Source organism: Styela clava, chromosome 2 (assembly GCF_964204865.1).
Source record: "Styela clava chromosome 2, kaStyClav1.hap1.2, whole genome shotgun sequence".
In the NCBI taxonomy this organism is placed as follows: domain Eukaryota; kingdom Metazoa; phylum Chordata; class Ascidiacea; order Stolidobranchia; family Styelidae; genus Styela; species Styela clava.
In genome coordinates this window covers 19,271,395-19,290,373 of record NC_135251.1, presented here as the reverse complement: position 1 = coordinate 19,290,373, position 18,979 = coordinate 19,271,395, and the positions used below count along the sequence as shown (strand labels likewise).

At 34.7% G+C, this 18,979-nt stretch overlaps 2 protein-coding genes and 1 long non-coding RNA gene across 3 annotated transcripts; 2 read left to right on the top strand and 1 right to left on the bottom strand.

Moving 5' to 3' along the window:
- The first annotated feature begins 2,918 nt into the window (after window positions 1-2,918).
- On the top strand, window positions 2,919-12,267 carry LOC120335868 (2-phosphoxylose phosphatase 1-like). Its single transcript, XM_039403488.2, has 6 exons — window positions 2,919-3,329; window positions 4,109-4,264; window positions 4,511-4,692; window positions 5,835-6,000; window positions 6,683-7,233; window positions 7,685-12,267. The coding sequence occupies exons 1-6, from the start codon at window positions 3,239-3,241 to the stop codon at window positions 8,171-8,173; spliced, it is 1,635 nt and encodes a 544-aa protein (XP_039259422.1). The 5' UTR covers window positions 2,919-3,238; the 3' UTR covers window positions 8,174-12,267.
- A 1,873-nt stretch (window positions 12,268-14,140) lies between these two features.
- On the top strand, window positions 14,141-16,433 carry LOC120335917 (C-type lectin 1-like). The gene is made up of 3 exons (XM_039403537.2): window positions 14,141-14,526; window positions 14,693-14,873; window positions 15,049-16,433. Exons 1-3 carry the CDS (start codon window positions 14,144-14,146, stop codon window positions 15,238-15,240), a joined length of 756 nt encoding a protein of 251 aa, XP_039259471.2. The 5' UTR covers window positions 14,141-14,143; the 3' UTR covers window positions 15,241-16,433.
- Window positions 16,434-16,561: 128 nt separating this feature from the next.
- LOC120335943 (uncharacterized) lies at window positions 16,562-18,170 on the bottom strand. Its single transcript, XR_005568730.2, has 3 exons — window positions 17,977-18,170; window positions 17,411-17,448; window positions 16,562-16,714 (listed from the first exon to the last, which is right to left on the bottom strand). It is a non-coding gene; the product is annotated as an uncharacterized LOC120335943 (long non-coding RNA).
- Between the last annotated feature and the right edge of the window lie 809 nt (window positions 18,171-18,979).

The following is an 18,979-nucleotide window of genomic DNA, read 5'->3' as shown; positions in this document are numbered from 1 at the left end:
CAATTTACTTAGAGTCTTGATAGCTAAAGCAAAGAAATTGTATTACTTTAATAAATTTAAACAAGTCAGTGGCGACGTTAAATCAACGTGGAACCTAATTGGGCGACTGGTCAATATAAAAAAAGACACAACATCAACAACTACAATTAAAGCAATAAAAACAGAAACTGGGCAGAAAGTAAGCAATCCAGATCTTATTGCCAACTATTTTAATGATTATTTTATCTCTATAGGCCCTAAGCTTTCTGAAAAAATCCCTCACACTGGATCTTTTTTGAGCAACCTTAAGAATCCAATAAAAGAGTCTTTTTTCTTGAGACCAATAACCGTCAATGAAGTATATTACACAATAGCAAGTTTACCTGATGGTAAATCGGTTGGTTATGATAATATTCCAGCGAAATTTCTAAAATATGCTGTTGACATAGTTTCCCCATTGCTATGTAAATTATTTAATGCCTCTATAGACTTTGGAATTTTCCCTCATAGTTTGAAAACTGCCAAAGTTTCACCGGTATATAAATCTGGGGATAAAGAATGTACATCAAATTATCGTCCAATATCAGTTCTATCCCCATTGACTTTAGTATTTGAAAGGCTTTTACATGCTAGACTAACGGAATTCATAGAAAGACATGGCATTATAAACAAATCCCAGTTTGGGTTCCAAAAACAACACTCCACTAATCATGCAATTCTCGATATGATTTCTTATTTCTATGATAAGTTAGAGAGTAGGGAATTTATCAGTGCTATTTTTCTTGACCTCAAAAAGGCATTCGATACCGTTGACCATAGCATACTAATTAGAAAAATGAACCATTATGGTTTTCGCGGCCACGCGTCAAAATTTTTCCAGAGCTATCTGAGTTATCGCCAGCAGTGTGTAAAAATCGGATCAAGTTGCTCCGAGCTTGCAACTGTACAATGTGGAATTCCACAGGGTTCGATAATCGGCCCATTAATGTTCCTCCTTTTCGTCAATGATCTTCCGCACGCCACTAACTTGCTTGTCAAACTCTTTGCTGATGATACCGGATTGTTTGGAAGTTCAGCTTCTCCAAGTGATTTGGAATTGGGTATGAACTCTGAAATGGATAAAATTTCAACTTGGATGACTAACAATAAACTCACGATTAATGTCGAAAAATCTAAATGCCTATTGATTAGCCACAAAAATAATCGTAAAAATAAAATTCGACTTGAGATTAGCATTAATGGATCTCTACTCGAAAATGTGAACTCATTTAAATACCTTGGCATCCACATTGATGATCAAATGAAATGGGCCACCCATATTAACTATGTTGCTGGAAAGCTGGCAAGTGCAACTGGTATGTTATACAAACTTAGAAAATTTCTTACCATGCCAGTCCTTCGAATGGTCTATTTTTCTCTTTTCCAGTCATATCTACAGTATGGTATCATATCATGGGGTAACGCATCGACTACTCTCCTTCGAAGATTGGAGGTTTTACAAAACAAAGCAGTTCGATCCATATGTAACGCACCATTTCGGTCTAGACTAGATCCTTTATACCACAGATGTGGAATAATTAAACTTGGTCATATTCATGAATTTGAGGTATTGAAACTCATGCACCAGTACTTTGATGACAAACTTCCCATGGCATTCACCGAATTTTTTACGAAGCAGAGTAATATCCATTCCTACTCTACCAGATCGGCTTCATCAGGTTCATTCCATGTCCCAAGGTACTCCTCGAGCAGAACACAGAAATCCATTAAATATATAGGTGTGAAACTGTGGAACGCTTTACCTAATACCATTAGATCCCTAGCATATTGCACTTTTAAAAGAGACCTAAAAAATAAATATATCGGTGATTATCTCTCCTCTTATACCAGTACGGGTAACCATTGAAATTTCTACTAAGATCGCTTACTTTTTATTACCGTAACGATCTGGCCTACACTGGCTAACGTCAATCAACCCGAACGAAAATAGGTGCAAGGAGTCGGAATCCGAGAGTATCTGCTACATTAATAGTTGATTCAAAAATCGTTCAGAGTGGAGAGCGATAGCTTATTGCCCTTAACCTACGTTCGCTATTATTTTCAATGACCAGGCCGTTTTATCTTTTCCTCTTTATTATGTACATTATATAGATGTAATAGTTTGTTTGTATTCCTCATTAGACCTTATCAATTTTTCGTAAGTGTCTCCTAAATTGCATTTGCTGTAAATATTTTCGATTTGCTGTTTGCCTTATATTGCTTTTAGTTGCATATTCCGCCAAACTTGCCCTTCCTATAATTTTTCTGTGCTTTTATCTTGCTTTCCTCGCGTTTTTATTAGTTGTTAGTAATTATTCCGTGAAAGTTACATTTTCTGTTTTACTGTGTCATAATCGCATACACTTCGAATGTCGCTGTAATTGTATCAGCTGTGACTTATTCCTAGGATTTATTCATTTTATCCCTCATTCAATTATATTTATTCTAACCTGTAGCGCTGTAGGTGTCGCTGCTTGAAGACCTTCTTAGGTCCCTCGCGACTCCGGTCACACAAAAACATGATTCGTACTGTAATTTATTCATTATGTCACTTCATGTTTGAACGTGTTTTTTTGTGATGACAAAATAAACGATTGATTGATTGATTGATAATATTGCTCAGCAAATCAGTTTGCTTCATTCGCCGCGCCCAGGAAGATTCAGACAGTGTCCCACACGGTAATTATCAGATTACCTGCTAACTAAACTGACATCTTTCAGAAATAATAATCCTTTAGTATAAGCATTTAATATGACTAATTTTTTTTTTAAATATTTGAAAATCTCAACTATTTAATACAGAATAGACGAAACCCTAAATCTTTCCATTGGCATTATCGAATTCTACTGTGTGGAATTTTATTAATTTCTGTGAATTTTACCATTTTCTCTTGGCAGTGTCAATGCAGAAATATGCTGTTGTTATAGCAGTATAAGCGCCTAAGGTTGCGGTTGTTGACTGAAGTGAGCTGTTTTCGTCGTTCTTGCCTGAGTTTGAAAGCAGGCTAACCCATCGGTACTGCGATACCATTATTGAGTTACATAGCCTAGTTCAGTGATTCTTTGTCGGAATCTTGGTGTGTCGTATTGCTGTATTGTCGAGTTTTTGTGCCTCCGAAGCACAGAAGCACGTGTCGTCCTAAGGAGATCCAGCATCTGAATATGGGGAGGTGAGGGTGGAAGCAAATTGTTGAAAGTTGTCCGGTTTCTGATCTCTTGAATGTATACCGGGATCAGAACTATAAACATGAAAAAGATGAAAGGTATAATGACCCTCATCTCCCTGGCACTGGCTGTGAGATTGTTTTTGGGTAAGTACCAGTACGGCTGCACAAAGTACACACATGTAGGGTGGTGCAGCCAGTCTGCGGACGATTTCATTCAAACCACTATAAAACAAAAACCAATATTTCCAACGCGTTAATCTTTCCACCGTAGGTAAATGGCTTTTATTCTACGCGTTATACCTAGAATTAACTACGACCCGGTGTTAAAGCTATACAAAACCACCAAAGTACGACACTCGGAAGATGTATTTGCGAGCGAGCGACCAGTGTGCGTCCACGGCTTTCAAGCCTTGAACATCGTTTCTGCTGCGTCGAGACTAGAGGATGGATACGCAGCCATGCATGAAAAAATTGGGCTTCTAATTGCTTTTCTGGCCGTCATATATTTTAAGAACACGGTCATTTCAAACAAAACTCGTCAAATTATAAACAAAGCACCGCATCACAGCAGTCAAACAGCCAAAAACACGGTGGTCGCAAATTGGTTGACAAAGATATTATTGACGTATTGGAAATAATCGCCCCCCTATCCCCCCTCCTTTAAATCTAAAAACAGGAAAATTTAAAGATGGGTAAAAGGAACATAACTCTACCCCCTTGCCAAGTTTCATCTTTTTATCTCTTATATTTGTATGGATTTTAAAGTTTTTTTAATGGGACAATGGGTAGTTGGCTAATACAGTAATAGATAAAGTAGATATCAGGATATAACTAGCATTATAGACTATTGACTACTGTATCAGTGTATTGTTAAGTTGGTAATGTCAGATTTGTCCCCAATGCTACTCTTTTATTTATTCCAGGATTTCTGATCAGTAGAACAACGCTTGCTCATGTATCAGATGATGAAAATAATTTCCGATCATTGTTTGAACATCGGATGGAAATGATATCATTGCCAGAACAACGAAGCATTGAGTATTGCAACAAACCTGGTCAGAAAATTGAAGGAATGGAGGGTATAGTAAATTATGACCTACTTTCATATATACTTACGGTATATATACTCACGTATAAGTCACATTTTTTTCAAACAAAACAGTGAGGAATCTTTCAAATCGTTCATATACAGATATATGAACAAATATTCAAGTTTAATTCTGGCCGCTTCTACAATCTCTATAACAATAGAGAGTAGTATCAATTAGTTATCACTAAGCTATGCGACTAAACAACTAGGATAATTTACTATTGTTTGCATGTAGGAAAATATCCTGACTCGTCTATGAAGTTGCTTGGGACAGTACTACTCATTCGACATGGAGATCGGCTACCAATCTCCCGTCCCCCTGCATTCGATGGTCATCCTCCGCCTGGGCGAAAACCATGTTCCCTCGATCCATCTATTTCTCCTACTAATCGGATGTTAGGTCATTTTATAAATACTGTAAGTGTTACATTATTGTTGTTTGTTTGTTTAATTACAAGTGTATGCTAAGTTACCAATTCAGAAATGCAGACAGAGTTCAGGAGTTGTGTGCTAGATGGCTTAGAACAGGGGGGGGGGGGCACGAGGCACGCATGCCAAACTTGGCACGCCATACGCTCAAACGTTGCACGCGAACGGTTTTGTAAAAAAAATTTATGATATATATATACATTAAAATATCACGTTCATATCAAAATCAGCAGTTTTTTTTCAGGACATTAAATTGTTCCAATAAATAGATACCCGTTATTATGTATTGTTATTGCAATTTATTTGTTTAACGGAAGTTCATTTACAATACCACAATTGTGCGTGGCACGCGACAAGATTATTTTGAGAAATTCGGCACGTATCCTCATTTGAGTTGTGCATCCCTAGCTTAGAAGATATGGCTTTAGTCTTTACTGTAGTGTTGGCATCGTAGGTGATACATCTCAATGCCGTTTTAAATGCCGTGCCTACGACCTCACCCAGGTAGTTTTAAAATAAATTGGTTTGGCTGTGTCTAACTGGGACGATTCCAGTTATTCCAAAGATGATAGCTCCTTACCTTGTTGTGGCTGTTGTACAGGGCCTTGATCGATCAGAGTGAAAGGCACTGGTAGTGGTAAGAGTCGTGTATATAAAGAAAGAGGTATAAAAACGAGTAATTAGGATAAGAATCTTGAATGTTTCTTCAATGACAGAACCATGTTTTGAATACATAGTAGCTATGACATGACTGTTTGCTAGCAGTTTGTTTTGAATTATTTCATAGTATGTGTCATAATAATTGTTTGTATGAAATGTTTGTATTTGATTCACTGGCTTTATTCAGCTTGTTTTATTGTTACTTGGCATTATTTGGTACTTCAGTCATACCAGTGCTTTTGTTTGCATGTTACAGTTTAACTTTAAATCTGTCATTATTTTTAACTTAGCTAATTGCAACTAAGTTTTTATAAATATTAGACATCATTTTGATTCATTTCAATTTAGAAATCCGTTACATTGATTTTGACTACATTATAAAGTCTAAGAAACATAATCGTCGCTAATTTATGTGGGATTATGGGGATATCAAATTCAATTTAATGTGTTTATTGATATTTCTAATGCAGGTTAAAGGACAAACAGCATTATTAAAAAAATCAATGAATCCATATCTACAAAATTTTGATCTCTTGCCCGATACTTGTTCAGATGTATCTATAACTCAATCAGGAATTACACAAATGCTGGAGTTGGGTGATTTTCTCAGGCAGAGATATGTGACGGATATTTCAAGTATGGGTTTTGTTTTTGTTGCCGTAAAAGAGCTAATTTTGTAAATTACCTTATTGAACGCAAAGTTTGTCTATGGATTGTTTTAAAATTTTTTATTGTGGTTCATGTTGTGGTTGCTTGTACAAAACTTCGACACCAGAATGAACAAACGCTTTCAAATGTCCACCAATAGTTTAAGATTCAATTTTTTTTCTCCTATTATTAATCTTTTAGGGTCTTTTGCTTCACTCCAATTTATCTTTTATATGAGTTCTTCGTCGTACATTTTCAGCTAGCAAATGTTTACAAACTTCGAGTGAGAATATTGTATCTAACTATATGGTGTCACGAGTAAAAAATCCTTCAAGCCCACCCCCTAGTCCGGGGTAGTCCATGCAAAACTGTATAGCTTCTGACCCTTTTAAAAATAGTAATTCTAACCTTGTACCAGTGACTGTTTGTACATATCCTTGTTGGGTTGGGAGGGTGTGAAAACGCATCTTTGTAAATTTTTATGCTCGTATCATTTGAAAAATTACATTATCTAAATGCGGTGCATTATTAATGTATTCTTGAATCGAAAAAACTCCTATTTATGGACTGCCATGCTTGAATAGTAGATAATTGTAAAATTCTACCATGCAACGAAATTTTCCTCAAACAAGAAACAACCCAATTCATGGTTATTGTTATACTTTTTCAGATGTTCATCAGGATGTTGTTATTTCCACCTCTCGATTTGCGAGGACATTTCAGAGTTTGCTATCTTTTCTGTATGGATTTTTACCTGAGAGATTCAATGAATTTGTAATGGGGAAGATCAGTACATCGAGCTCTATATATTTTTGCGACAGTGACTTGTCATCAACTCCATCTTTTATGACACACTGTAATTGTGCTAAAGCAAAAACCATTGCACAATTACGAGCTTCTTTCAGATACTGGGATCCACACAATCCCCACATATCTCATCTACATGACTTATTGAAAATTGATGAAAGAAATTCTCTGAAAAAGCGTTCTTTCGAGAGTGAGAAAAAAATTGGTCCAACACCACTGTCTGTTGCTTCACCAAGCAGGATTTGGGATTGGCTAGTCTCAGAATATTATTGCCATGGGCGGCCACTTCCTTGCTTACCTAATGAATCCATACCATCACAAACCAACTGCCTTAATTCAACTACTATAAAAGAATTAATCCACCTTGTTGATAAGAATCATCTCCGTATGATCAACGATTTTCAATATATAAAGGTAAACTGGAAAAAAATTTCAAGTCAAATTGTAGTTTGTATTGTGTGTCGTCAGGTGTATTGGTTACTTTTCGGTTAGAGCCCCTATCTCAAGATATGATTTGGTGGTCTGTAAATTGATTAGAAGATGCTCATTGCTCACCATGGTATTGGAGAAGCAAATTTGGGTTGAGTGAATGTGAGGAATTTCAGTCCATTTACACAACTTGTTGTAAGATAGACAAACAAAATTATTTACCTCCGTATTGGTACACCCATTTATGGAGCACCAACTCTAATTGGTAAAAAGAGTAGATATTGTGTTCTGCTGATATAATACAACATACTGACCTCATAACACTTTCTTCCTGGGAAGGAGGTACTAAAAAGTACTAAATTCTGCTTCAATTTCTTTCTCTAGAATCTATAAAAATAATAAATACAGTAATTATAACTAATTTTCTTTTTTTCAGGCCACAAGTCTTGCCATGTACCCGTTCTTAAGTTCAATCAACAAAAAATTTCACGATTTAGTGAAGAAATACAACTATCACTGTGCTTCAGAAGATACCTCTGCTACTGATAATAATCCGTTTGTTTGGATTCTTTCTGGCCATGACATAACCATTGGTCCATTGTTTGTTGCTTTGGATATACCATTATTGAAGAAAGCACCTTATGCTTCAAGAGTTGCTTTCGAGCTTTGGGTAAGTTGTGACAAGTCTGATAACAATTGCTGTTATTCGCATGAAATCAAGCCATATGTTCGAATATTACTTAACGGTAAAGATGTCACTGATAACATAGGTCACTGTGGAGCAAAAACTAACTGGGAATTTCCCGATACACAAAGGACAAAACAGAATAGACCATGTCCCCTTTCATATTTTAATGAATTCATCAACTATAATTTCTTAAAAAGATTTAACAGCACAAATTATGAAGATGCTTGTCAAAGTTGATATTGTAGTTTGGAACTATAGATTTCAATGAAATTTTTTGATTCACTGTATCCCTTTTTACTCGTATGTTTTAGTCATTTAATCATCAACACTTGCCACTTTCAATTGACTTGTTCTGTATCAATATTAGATACAAAATAGTATGTGTTTACATTAGGGATGTCCAAAAATCTGGTTATACGTTGAAGTAATGGCAAAATGAAATGTTTCCCAACACTTTTTCTGTGAATTATTGCATCTGCAGTAGCATTGCGATTCGTAAAAGATTCCGCAAAGTAATAAGTGGCCTATTATCTAGTTTTATTACACATAGTAGGCCAGGTAAAATATATATGGAATGATATCTGCCAAAGTGACATTTCGGAATACTTATGGATTTGGATATAAAAATATAAAATAATATAAATTATTTCCTAAGTTAAAACGTGACTGATTTATTGTGTATCCTACCAAGAGTGGCTGTTATAGCGTTACTATTATTAAATCAATCAAATGTTTATAAATGAGATTGTTTTACTATGAAATTACCTGAAAAAAGCTGTTTGTTGCTTATTTAGATCAAAGTGCCATAAGTCCTTACTTCGATAGAGAATGAATTATTTATCTTAAATATAGACTATTTCTCATAGTCCATATTCATTTTAAGATTTTAATTTGAATCTCTGTTCATTTCTTTCCCCATATTAATCACTCTCTTCACAGCTGGTCCAATAATTTGAATATTCTAAATAGAAATGAGAACAGCATATATGCGTTTACAGTTCTGAAAATTTTTAATTCGTTTAATGATAATTGGTGCTCGCGCTCGGGTACGAATATACGTTTTATTAATAATGTCAGTCTGTCAACATTGTAGGAAACATTCTATTTAGTGAAAATATTTGACTGTGTACTAAAATAATAAGATAATCAGTCTAGCTAGCCCTAATAAAATTCCTTTAATTTTATTGTGTATAATATCTTATAAGAGTAAAATGATTTTGATATTCATATTATCATCATGGACTGAAATTGTGTAGGTGTTTATTTTGTATTTGTGAAGTTCAAATTCAGTGAGATTTATTGATGTTGTCAAAAAATGCCTTTTCTGATGAATAGCCCGAAGATTAATGAAAATCACATTCTTCGGATATTATTAACTATTTTTTCAGTGTTCATTATTGCATAAAAATATTGCCATTTCTTTAATCATCTGTTGCTGAAATAATTCCTAAATTTTGCCACTTTCAATTCTCATCGAATATTGCAATATTTGTCGTTTTGTCCAATTTTTATCATTATGGTATTACTAATATTGTTATAAATTAAGTATAGTATACACATATATTGCGCACTAGATAGTTTCATACATCGTTTGGTTACTTTTTATATTGCACGACACCAGTTCTAAATGTAGATGCCACACTCACACAGATCTTTTTTTTTTTTTAGGGATTTTCAGGATATTTTTGTGAAAATTATATTTATTACCTTCATAGCATTAGTTACATTGATGTAACATCACTCTGTGACAGAATCATGATTGTATTCCTACACTAACCATATTATAGAGATATTCCGATACGGATAGCCATTCAAATATAGCCATCTTTCACTAGTGTGCTTCATATTTTGTCATATTTTGCTATAAACACCCATAGTTATTCCAGAAAACCGTGTCGACTGAAATATTACCTTTTGTTTTGTTAAATTGTTTTAATGTAATTAGGCAAGAAAAAATATGTATAATGCTGTTTTCACATTATATCAGTGAGTTACCGATCATTATGTGTTTGCGATCCAGTGTTATGCTTTGTTAAGTAGCAAAGTGCAAATAGTTATCCAGATTTGCTATGAGCTTCGAAGAATATTTTTATTATTCCAGGGATTTGTTATCAAAGTATGTTTTACATTTATTATTAATTGAATCATCTTTATTAATGGTTGATTCTTAGTTGTTCAATATTACCGGTATACACATACTATTTCTTATATACCGGTAGGTCATTTTCAGCGGTTCCCAACCGAGGGCCTGTGGCTGTGAAGGAGGAACAAAACAAACAATATTGAATAATGACGAGTTTGACCATTTCAAATTTGTAAAGCTGAATACACTTTTACCACAAAGTCAGACTATTAAAACAAAACCATGATAGTCATTGATAAGCTATATTAATATTTACTACCGACTATGTTTTTACTGTTTATGAATTGTATCATCAATGGATTTTTATAGAGTTTAAATTTAACTAGCCATCACTTCTGGGTTTTCAATTTGTACAAACCAGTTTTCATGTTTGCTTAAGCGAAATTAATGGTGTTAGAGTGTTGAATTGTTAGATGTTCTGATTTATTTCTGTTTCTTTGTTACGCCTGATTTTATTTTCAATATCCATAATATTTTTGCTTCTTCCAACAAGCCAACATAAATCGATAACATTTTCAGTAACATATAAATTAAAATTGCCACTCGGGATTTAATCATTTTCATCTTTGCAGCTTTTTATTTTATCAACTTTTACTTGGAAAATCTTGCTGTTTTTTGAATAGCATTTCTAAGTTTTTTGTTTTGATCAACAAGATCTCTTTTTATTCTTAAAATGGTGATTTAAAGCAGGGCTACTCGACAGGCGGACGTCGGGCAGAATCCGGGCATTGCGAGTATTTGATTTGGACCGCACCTAATTCTTCATTTTGGATCATTAGTCCCACTTTTGACGTTTCCTCCTATAAAATGAATTTTATAGTTTTGAATATATATGTAAAGAACTATAACACTATAATAAACAATCTTGCTTCGCTAATAATCATTAGCTGGCCGAGGAAGTGCGTGTTTGAGGATGCCGAAATATAATTTCTGGAAGACCTGACCCAAATAATTTTGAAGTTTTGTATGCGGAACTTCGTTAAAAATAGTTGAGTAGCCCTGATTTAAAGAACTAAATTTGATTGTTTTATATAATAAATTATGTGTCAACTTCTTGCCATTCACCCCTAAGTTCATCTTAGATAATGTATTTTAATAAATTGATACACAAATGTATTTTGCTTTTATTAACATACTTTAAGGAATTTTCAGCAAGTTAAATACCTGAATATGTTGTTTTTTTCTGACTTTAGGTTGATACCTAGATGTATTGCATTACAGTTACTACAGTAAATGTAATCAGATTGGTCAGATTTTGTGATTTCAATATAATGAGGAAAATATGTCTTTTTTTTGCTTGCCAGTAGATTGATTCTCAGGATTTCCTTATCAGTGTGGCTTTTTGAATTTGTGTCTTTTTCTTGTTTTCCAAAAAATACATAATCACAACATGCAAACAATATCACATTTTTAACTTACTGCCTTGATTCTACATAACAATATCAAAGACCTAAAAAAACCATCTCATTTCAACATACCGTAAGAAATGATTATGAGTAAATTTCAGAAAATATTGCTCTTTACTTTTGGGCTGTAATATCTACACAAACCATTTGAATAATGAGACTAATTTCTGGTTGGAAAATATTCTGACTCCAGCTTGCAAATAATCTTGACTCTAACTAGAGCTGCAACACCCGAAAATCAAGTTTTAATAACAAAGGTTTGGGCATATGCAATCTTTCTGTTATCATATGTTGGATAAGTCAATTCCATTAACACCCATTTTAAATTTCTGCCGTAAATTTGAAATCGATTACCACTATTAAAAGTCTGGAATCCAGACTCTGGGAGAATTCTGAATTTTAGCATTTACTAGGAAGGTTTGGAAAATAAGACCCTCAGCTCCACAGCACTGCTTCTAAAATTTTACAAATTGAATTTCACATGTTTAAATTCTATTTCACACACTATCAATATTGGATTTTTGCAATCTTTTAAAAAAAAGAAATTAGTGATGGCCAGTGTAATGGACTTTGTTCAAATTTCTCTGAGAAATTTCGTTTTAATCTGGCATTGTAATTATATATTGATTAAATATTAGTGTGATTTTATGCAGAGATTATGGTTGTTTGAATGCGGATCATGTTTGATTATTTTATTTTCGATGTTTATTCAGTTTGATTTGCTGTGTATCTTCCAATTGTATCTATTGTTGAGTTCAAATAAAATGAGAAGAAAAAACAAACTATAGTTGGCTTGGTTTTGAAGTCTCAGACGAGATGTGACCCATGCTTAAGAAGAGCCTTTTTATTCGTTCTTTTTAGGATAGGAGGATTTACATGTTTATCCCAGGGGAGAGAAAAGACGATAAGACGGCTTAATCATATGGCGAACCACGGCCTCTCGTCCGGTTACCAGTCCAGGTCAGGTATGGGATTAGTTAGCCAGTTATTCGTTTTCGGAAGCATGGACTTGATGGTGGAGGAAGCCGTAACCGACCAGCGGTTACGTGAACCACCCTACGGCGGCGAGGAGTCCAGCAATCCTCTCGCACATGATCATCTCCGCATGGGATTCGAACCTGCGATCCCACGAAGGGTAATCAGAGATGCAGTGGCGAGCGTATTCCTAACGCTTAGCACGATGCGCCACACCGCCGAGCCATTTTTTCACGCCGGTGACTTTCTAACGCATAATAGTAACTTTAGATAGATAGATAGTTTATTTCGAAAACTCTATAACAAACAAAATTAAAAATGGAGAATTCTGGAGGGCAAGCAAAACCGATAAAAAAGTTTAAAACATGAAGTATCTCATGTGCCTGCCCACCAGCCACGAAAACCAAGCCACGAAAAACCACACTGATTGTTAGATTGGGCATTGCGGAAAGTTGATAAGTGTTTTAATATACAAACAAACGTACTGTGTGAACTGTGCGTACCGGTGCCGTATTTCATGAAAATGATCACGTGTTCCATTTCGGCTTTCTAATATTCGCGTCCCAGAAAATTGAAATTATTAGATATGGGATATGAAATTCCGTGTACCAGGTTAATAATGTACACAAAGTGGGCGTCTGGATCTTTTTTTAGATTGTTGTTATTGCTGGAAGGCTTTTTTTATTCCAAATCAAAATTTTTGTGGGCTTTATGAGACTAGTTTCTCACTTTGAAGGTTTGAGTGATGACGTCAACAAATATGAAAATTGCGCCCCGTGTGACGGCTACGCGATCTGGTAATCGGCGAAGTCGGGAGTTTTTGGACACGAAATGTTTATACAGATCGTTTTGTTGTTATAATGTTCTTGTTCTAATTGTTGTCGTTAATAATTTTTTCTAGTCTTCATAAATAAATAGCTTTTCTCGTTGACTAATGGACCAATTGCTTTCAAATTTTCGGGCTATTTCAAAACATTCTGTGGGTTCTATGTGATTCGAAATTTTGTGTGATAACATCATGCCACAATTTTCTGAGTAGATCCAACTGAGCGAACACTATTGTTGGCGATGATTACGATCCACCACAAATACATTGATGACTACGACTTCCTGCACCACCAAGTACATCTGAAACCAATAACTGTCTAACCAATCCTACATTCGTCACAGACAGCCCCCCCCCCCCCAAAAAAAAATACTATCGTAATCTCATACCCGTGTCGTGAACTGGTAGCCGTAACTGGTATGGTATGTCATATGGTTAAACCACCTTATCGACTTCCCACTCATATTCTTGCTATTTCATTTATAGAACCGAACTACGGATAATATGACACATATTAACACATCGTCCAAACAAAGTAATGGGTACAAAATCACGTTTGCTTGTTGTGGTCAGCTGAATACTGAACATTTCTTCGAGAGCGCTCAACCTGCGTCAACTTCTTCTAATTGTTACACTCAAGTATCATTGCGGCCATTTGAGCTTAAAATTCAATTCTTGTACACGCTCTCGAAGGTGTGTCGATTATCGAAATGTAAAAGAGGTTTAAATATCATTCTCACTTGCTTTGAGTGAGAAAAACTTCGTCTTTTAGAAAAGTTGTTAACAACAATTCAATTTGTGACGGTGTAGGCAGAAATTGTTGACTTAATCAATCGAACAGCTTCCATGTCTCTACAATGAATCCGATTTTATCACAGGATGTTCAAAAAGTTGAAAATGCAATTAGGATTTCGCGGCGCAGGGTCGCTTGGACTGCAAATGATGGACAATGTCGCAAACTTGCTGGACTTACCGCTATGCGAGTGTACCTGGCAATTTGCGTCGTTTTCACTGCTGTTTCTTCGGTTCTTTGTGTGAAGCTTTTATCTGATTCCCTCTCAATTCAAAGACTAACTAATGTTTTGTTGGGACCTTATGACGAAGCTATTCATCGCGCTGAAGATTTAGGATTACTTGGTAAAATACTGCACGATGAAAATGTTCTTGGAGATAAAATAGATATGCTATCGGGATGGGCTAATAATTCCGGGTGTATCCCCGGAGACGGACTGCTGTTCAAGTACGTATATGTAATGAAAACTTTCTCTTGTAGTATTTAAATTGTGTTAACTACGTTATATTTATACAAGGAATATGTAAATATGTTAAAGAATCAACCTATGCAATTTTGATAAATGGCTATTTTTTATTAATTTAAATGTTATCTGATTCGTTCTGTTTTTAAGGAATAAATGTTACATACTTACAAAAATCAAAATGTCCTACAAAAGTGTTAAAAAATATTGCAAGTTACGTGATGGTAACGTTGCTTTTGCTCAAAACGAAGAAGTATGGTTCAAAATATTGGAATACTTATGGTCAGTAGGATTCAACTATGCGAGTCAGTTATGGATGGGATTAGAGAAGGTACTTTGAATATATATATATATGTATGTATTTATATTTTTGTTTACTTATTACGCAAATTCTATCTTATCATATTTATGCATACTCGTTGGAAAATTACTTTTTAAGCTTACATGACATTTCAGAAAATGAAAGATTTTCAACACATTCGCATTATAAACTACCTTCTTTTCAGAATTCGTCAGATGGAATTTGGTACTATTCTAACGGAGAGGTTGCATCGTTTACGAAATGGGCGAAAGGAAACATATTTGATGAAGGTTTCGATTGTGCACAAATCCGTACCGATGTCAGAGAAAAAGCTGGATTGTACGACAGACGTTGCTCAGATTTCGAATTGGCAATGTGCATGTTTCGTGTGGATTAGCTTAAATAGGTGTTATTCCATAGGGCTGGGCATTTCGAATTGAAAGTAAATTATTCGAATCGGTTCAAATCAAAATTTCGAATCTTAATTCCCCAATTTTTGTTACTGAAGCCATATTTTTTCAACGCAATTCTGATATATGACTATTTTTTGTAGTGAGTTATTGCTAAAAACGTGTTTTTTATTGAGTGTGAACGCTTAGCAATCTGTCTGAGTGATGTATTCTATGTTTTCAGTAGTTCATTTGTTGACAGGACCAATTACAATAAAAAAGTCGCACATGTCTCTCATTGACTCCCGAGTATTCGAGATTCGATTCGAAAAAAATATTCGATACGATTCATAAGTCATCAGGTATTCGAAAATGCCCAGCCCTATTCCATACCGACTAGTCTACCTTCATTTCAGTTGAACTCTCTTTTTCTTTTTAAAAATGGAAGTGAAAAATGTTGGAAATATACACTGATAATAATAGGAATCAAAACGAATGGATTCTTCAACCCATCGCTTTGTGGTTCTTCAGCTGGCCATGAGAACGCGTCATCGAATTTGCTCAAATGTCATTGGTATCAGAGTATAATTACTTTGGTAATTACAAGTCTTAGTAGTTGAAATTGGTGTAATAACTGCATTTTGGAAGTTGATAATAATATTGTATTGCAACTATACCTGATACGCCGTGCCTATACGCTGTGATCTCTTTCATGCATGAAACAGGCCAAGACATGGCTGCGCTCAGCGATGACTTCTGATCGCATATGAGATTTATGTGTTCTTCATTGTCACCAACGACAAGAAAATCAATCTTATGGGTGTAGCTTAGCTGATGTAAAGCAACGAATAAACTTGTAGGTTCGGTGCGATACATATTGTCAGGTTTATGTAATAATTATTTATTTCATGTTTGAATAAATATTCGGAGTAGACCTATATTAACGGTGAAGATTTACGTTGTCGAATTAGACTCTATCAAGCTATAATATTGACGTTTTTTTATAATTTCGTCTTTGATATGTTTGGGATTAAAACATAACAGAATGAATCTATCATGAACCCTTAAAGCGTTTTAAAATCTTGTGGACTCTCTCAAAAATGATGATGTTATGGTGACCGTACATTTGAACCCATGTGTATATCCGTGGGTTCAATCTATGTGCGGGTGACAAAACCCATGGGTTAGGGTTAGTATGGGTTCAAATATCCGTAAAACAAAAAAAAATTCCATAAGTGCAATTGTTGCGGGTTCAAATGTACGTGGGTTCAAATGTGATGGTACCAAATGTTATATAGGAGTAGTACAAAGTAAATTACTACTAAACAGTTTCATTGAGACACCTGCGTGTTTATTATCTCGTTTGCGAAAAACAACAACCCAATGAAAGACGGCAACAAATTACTACTGATCGACGTACGCGAATCGCACCAGAGTACACTGAATTTGAATCAGTGCTTTCCATTGATCCTCCCAGATCGTCTAAAATACATATTGAAAGAATAAAAATGAATTATTTGATTGATACAAAAAGAAAATTCTTCCCAGAATTAGGATTTTACATAGCTGTGGTTCTTGAACTGTATGGTGCGTAACTTTTCGAAGGAACAATAGCAATCATGTGGTCTGTTTGAATTTATAAGTTAGATAACTAAATATTGGAAATGATTATGTGAAAAGCTAGTGCATCCAAATAAAAAGAGGCAATTCGGCATAAGAATATGTATAAATATAGAGAAGATTGTATTCAAATTGGATTTATTTTTTTATGCTTCGAGGCCTCAAGGCCTCAAGATATTTTTATTATATTCATTTTGATGGCTCTGCGAATATTGTTTTTCTATACTAACTGAAATTCAGGGCAAAATACAAAAAGACTTCTTCGTATATGAACGATAAAATGCGGGTTTGCTGCTTGCAACTTCGAAACCGCGTTTCTATCGCTTTTTTTTAAATCAGATTGAAATTTGTAGAATAAAAAATTTATAGAAATTATAGTTTTTGTTTATTCATTTTTTAGTGTGTCGCAAGCTGAAATAGTTAGGGAGCTGCACCATTAAAGTATTCATCACTTCAAATGCTTTCTCCAATACCTCAAATTTGTTTCAACAACCCTAAATCAACTTTTCTAAATCATTCTTGAGAATGTAACTATCGAAAAATATGGTATTAGTTTACCTGCTATTTTGTCGATTATTACGATCCCATTTATTGTTCTGAAAAAAAGTGAGTATCCGTTATTGGACTTATCAGATTTACTTCAGCCAACGTGGCTGTCAATTTAATTCATTAGAATATTTCAAATTAATATGCTTCATGTTGTCCTCCTAAGAGGAAACGGAAATAGGCTTTTCGAATAGCTTCGCGACTGCATAATCACTACCAAATATAACTTTTTTCTATCAATTACTGTGAAGTATTATATATATATATATATATATATATATGCGCTATAGTATTTATCGTTATACCTTTAAGTCGAAATGAGAAAATAAATTTGATAAAAATGAGGTTTGTAATTTCCGTGACCATTAGTTTTTGATCCCTTGCTCATAGATAAATAAGTATGGATTTTATTTTTCAAACCAAAATAAAAAGATAATTAAATACAAGTCCAGCTGCTCATTGCTGTTAGTAAATCACGCAAAATACGAAACATCACAAATTTATATTTTTAAGCAGTTTTGAATATTGAACACAGTTTGGAAAACAGATATATATATATACTAAAGATTAAAACTTACCCGACAATGAAACCGAAAATAAATATAGACAAGTATATTCCACTGTTCATTTTGTCAATGCTTTTTCAATCAAATGCGAACGATTGTAGGTTATATAGTGCCACCAGCTCACTCAAATCGTTTCAGCCTCGTTCACGCACCTCCTTCCTGCTCGCGCTTTATTCATCAATTTGACATATTTACCATGTGGTAAAGAATATTGATAATTACAGATATGGAAAAATAAATGCACAAATAAGGAAAATTCAAATTACTTCTGAATGAATTTAATGAATCTGATATAATTGTGATAATAGATTGGATTTCATTCATTTTGATGGGAAAGGGGTTTTGACTTCTAAATATGCGTTTAAAAAATAATTTTTTAAATGAATATTTGTGCTAGTTTATTGTCTGATCGTCTTTCACCGAGCCTCTCGCGTCACCAGTGGCCCTATTTCGTTTTTTTTGTTCTTCATTCTATATCCATTGCTTTTCTCTCAGTTGTTGATATATATAATATATATATTAATTTTATATGCTATTCACCTTCCCTTGTTTATTTATTTGGCGGTCGTTTTCATATATCATTCTATATGAGCGTTACAGAGGTACGAAATAATGGATAGGGGAAGGTGGGGTACGTTGGGACATGGGGCACAGTGGAAAATCAGCTATCACACTGATACTATATCCGCAATCCTGTCCGCGGCTCGATGTTCCAATCCGCCCTTCGGTGAGTTACAACGTCCCCGCGAACGGACAACGGACGGGTAGAGCGGCGCAAGCTATGGGGTGAAATTGGTTTTGGGAGGTTGAAAAAAAAATTTCACCGTTCCAGTTTTTTCTTTTTTTTAGTTTAGCCTTTCCAACGAGACAAACCATCGTCTGATATTCTTTAGCGTCAGTCCAATGTAAAATATTCCTAACGTTAGCGATTGGCTGTGCTTTCCGAATTTTGCCGTGGGATGGTCTGAAAGTATTTGTTTCCTATGGGGAACAATGGACCTGGGTTCAGTGGGAC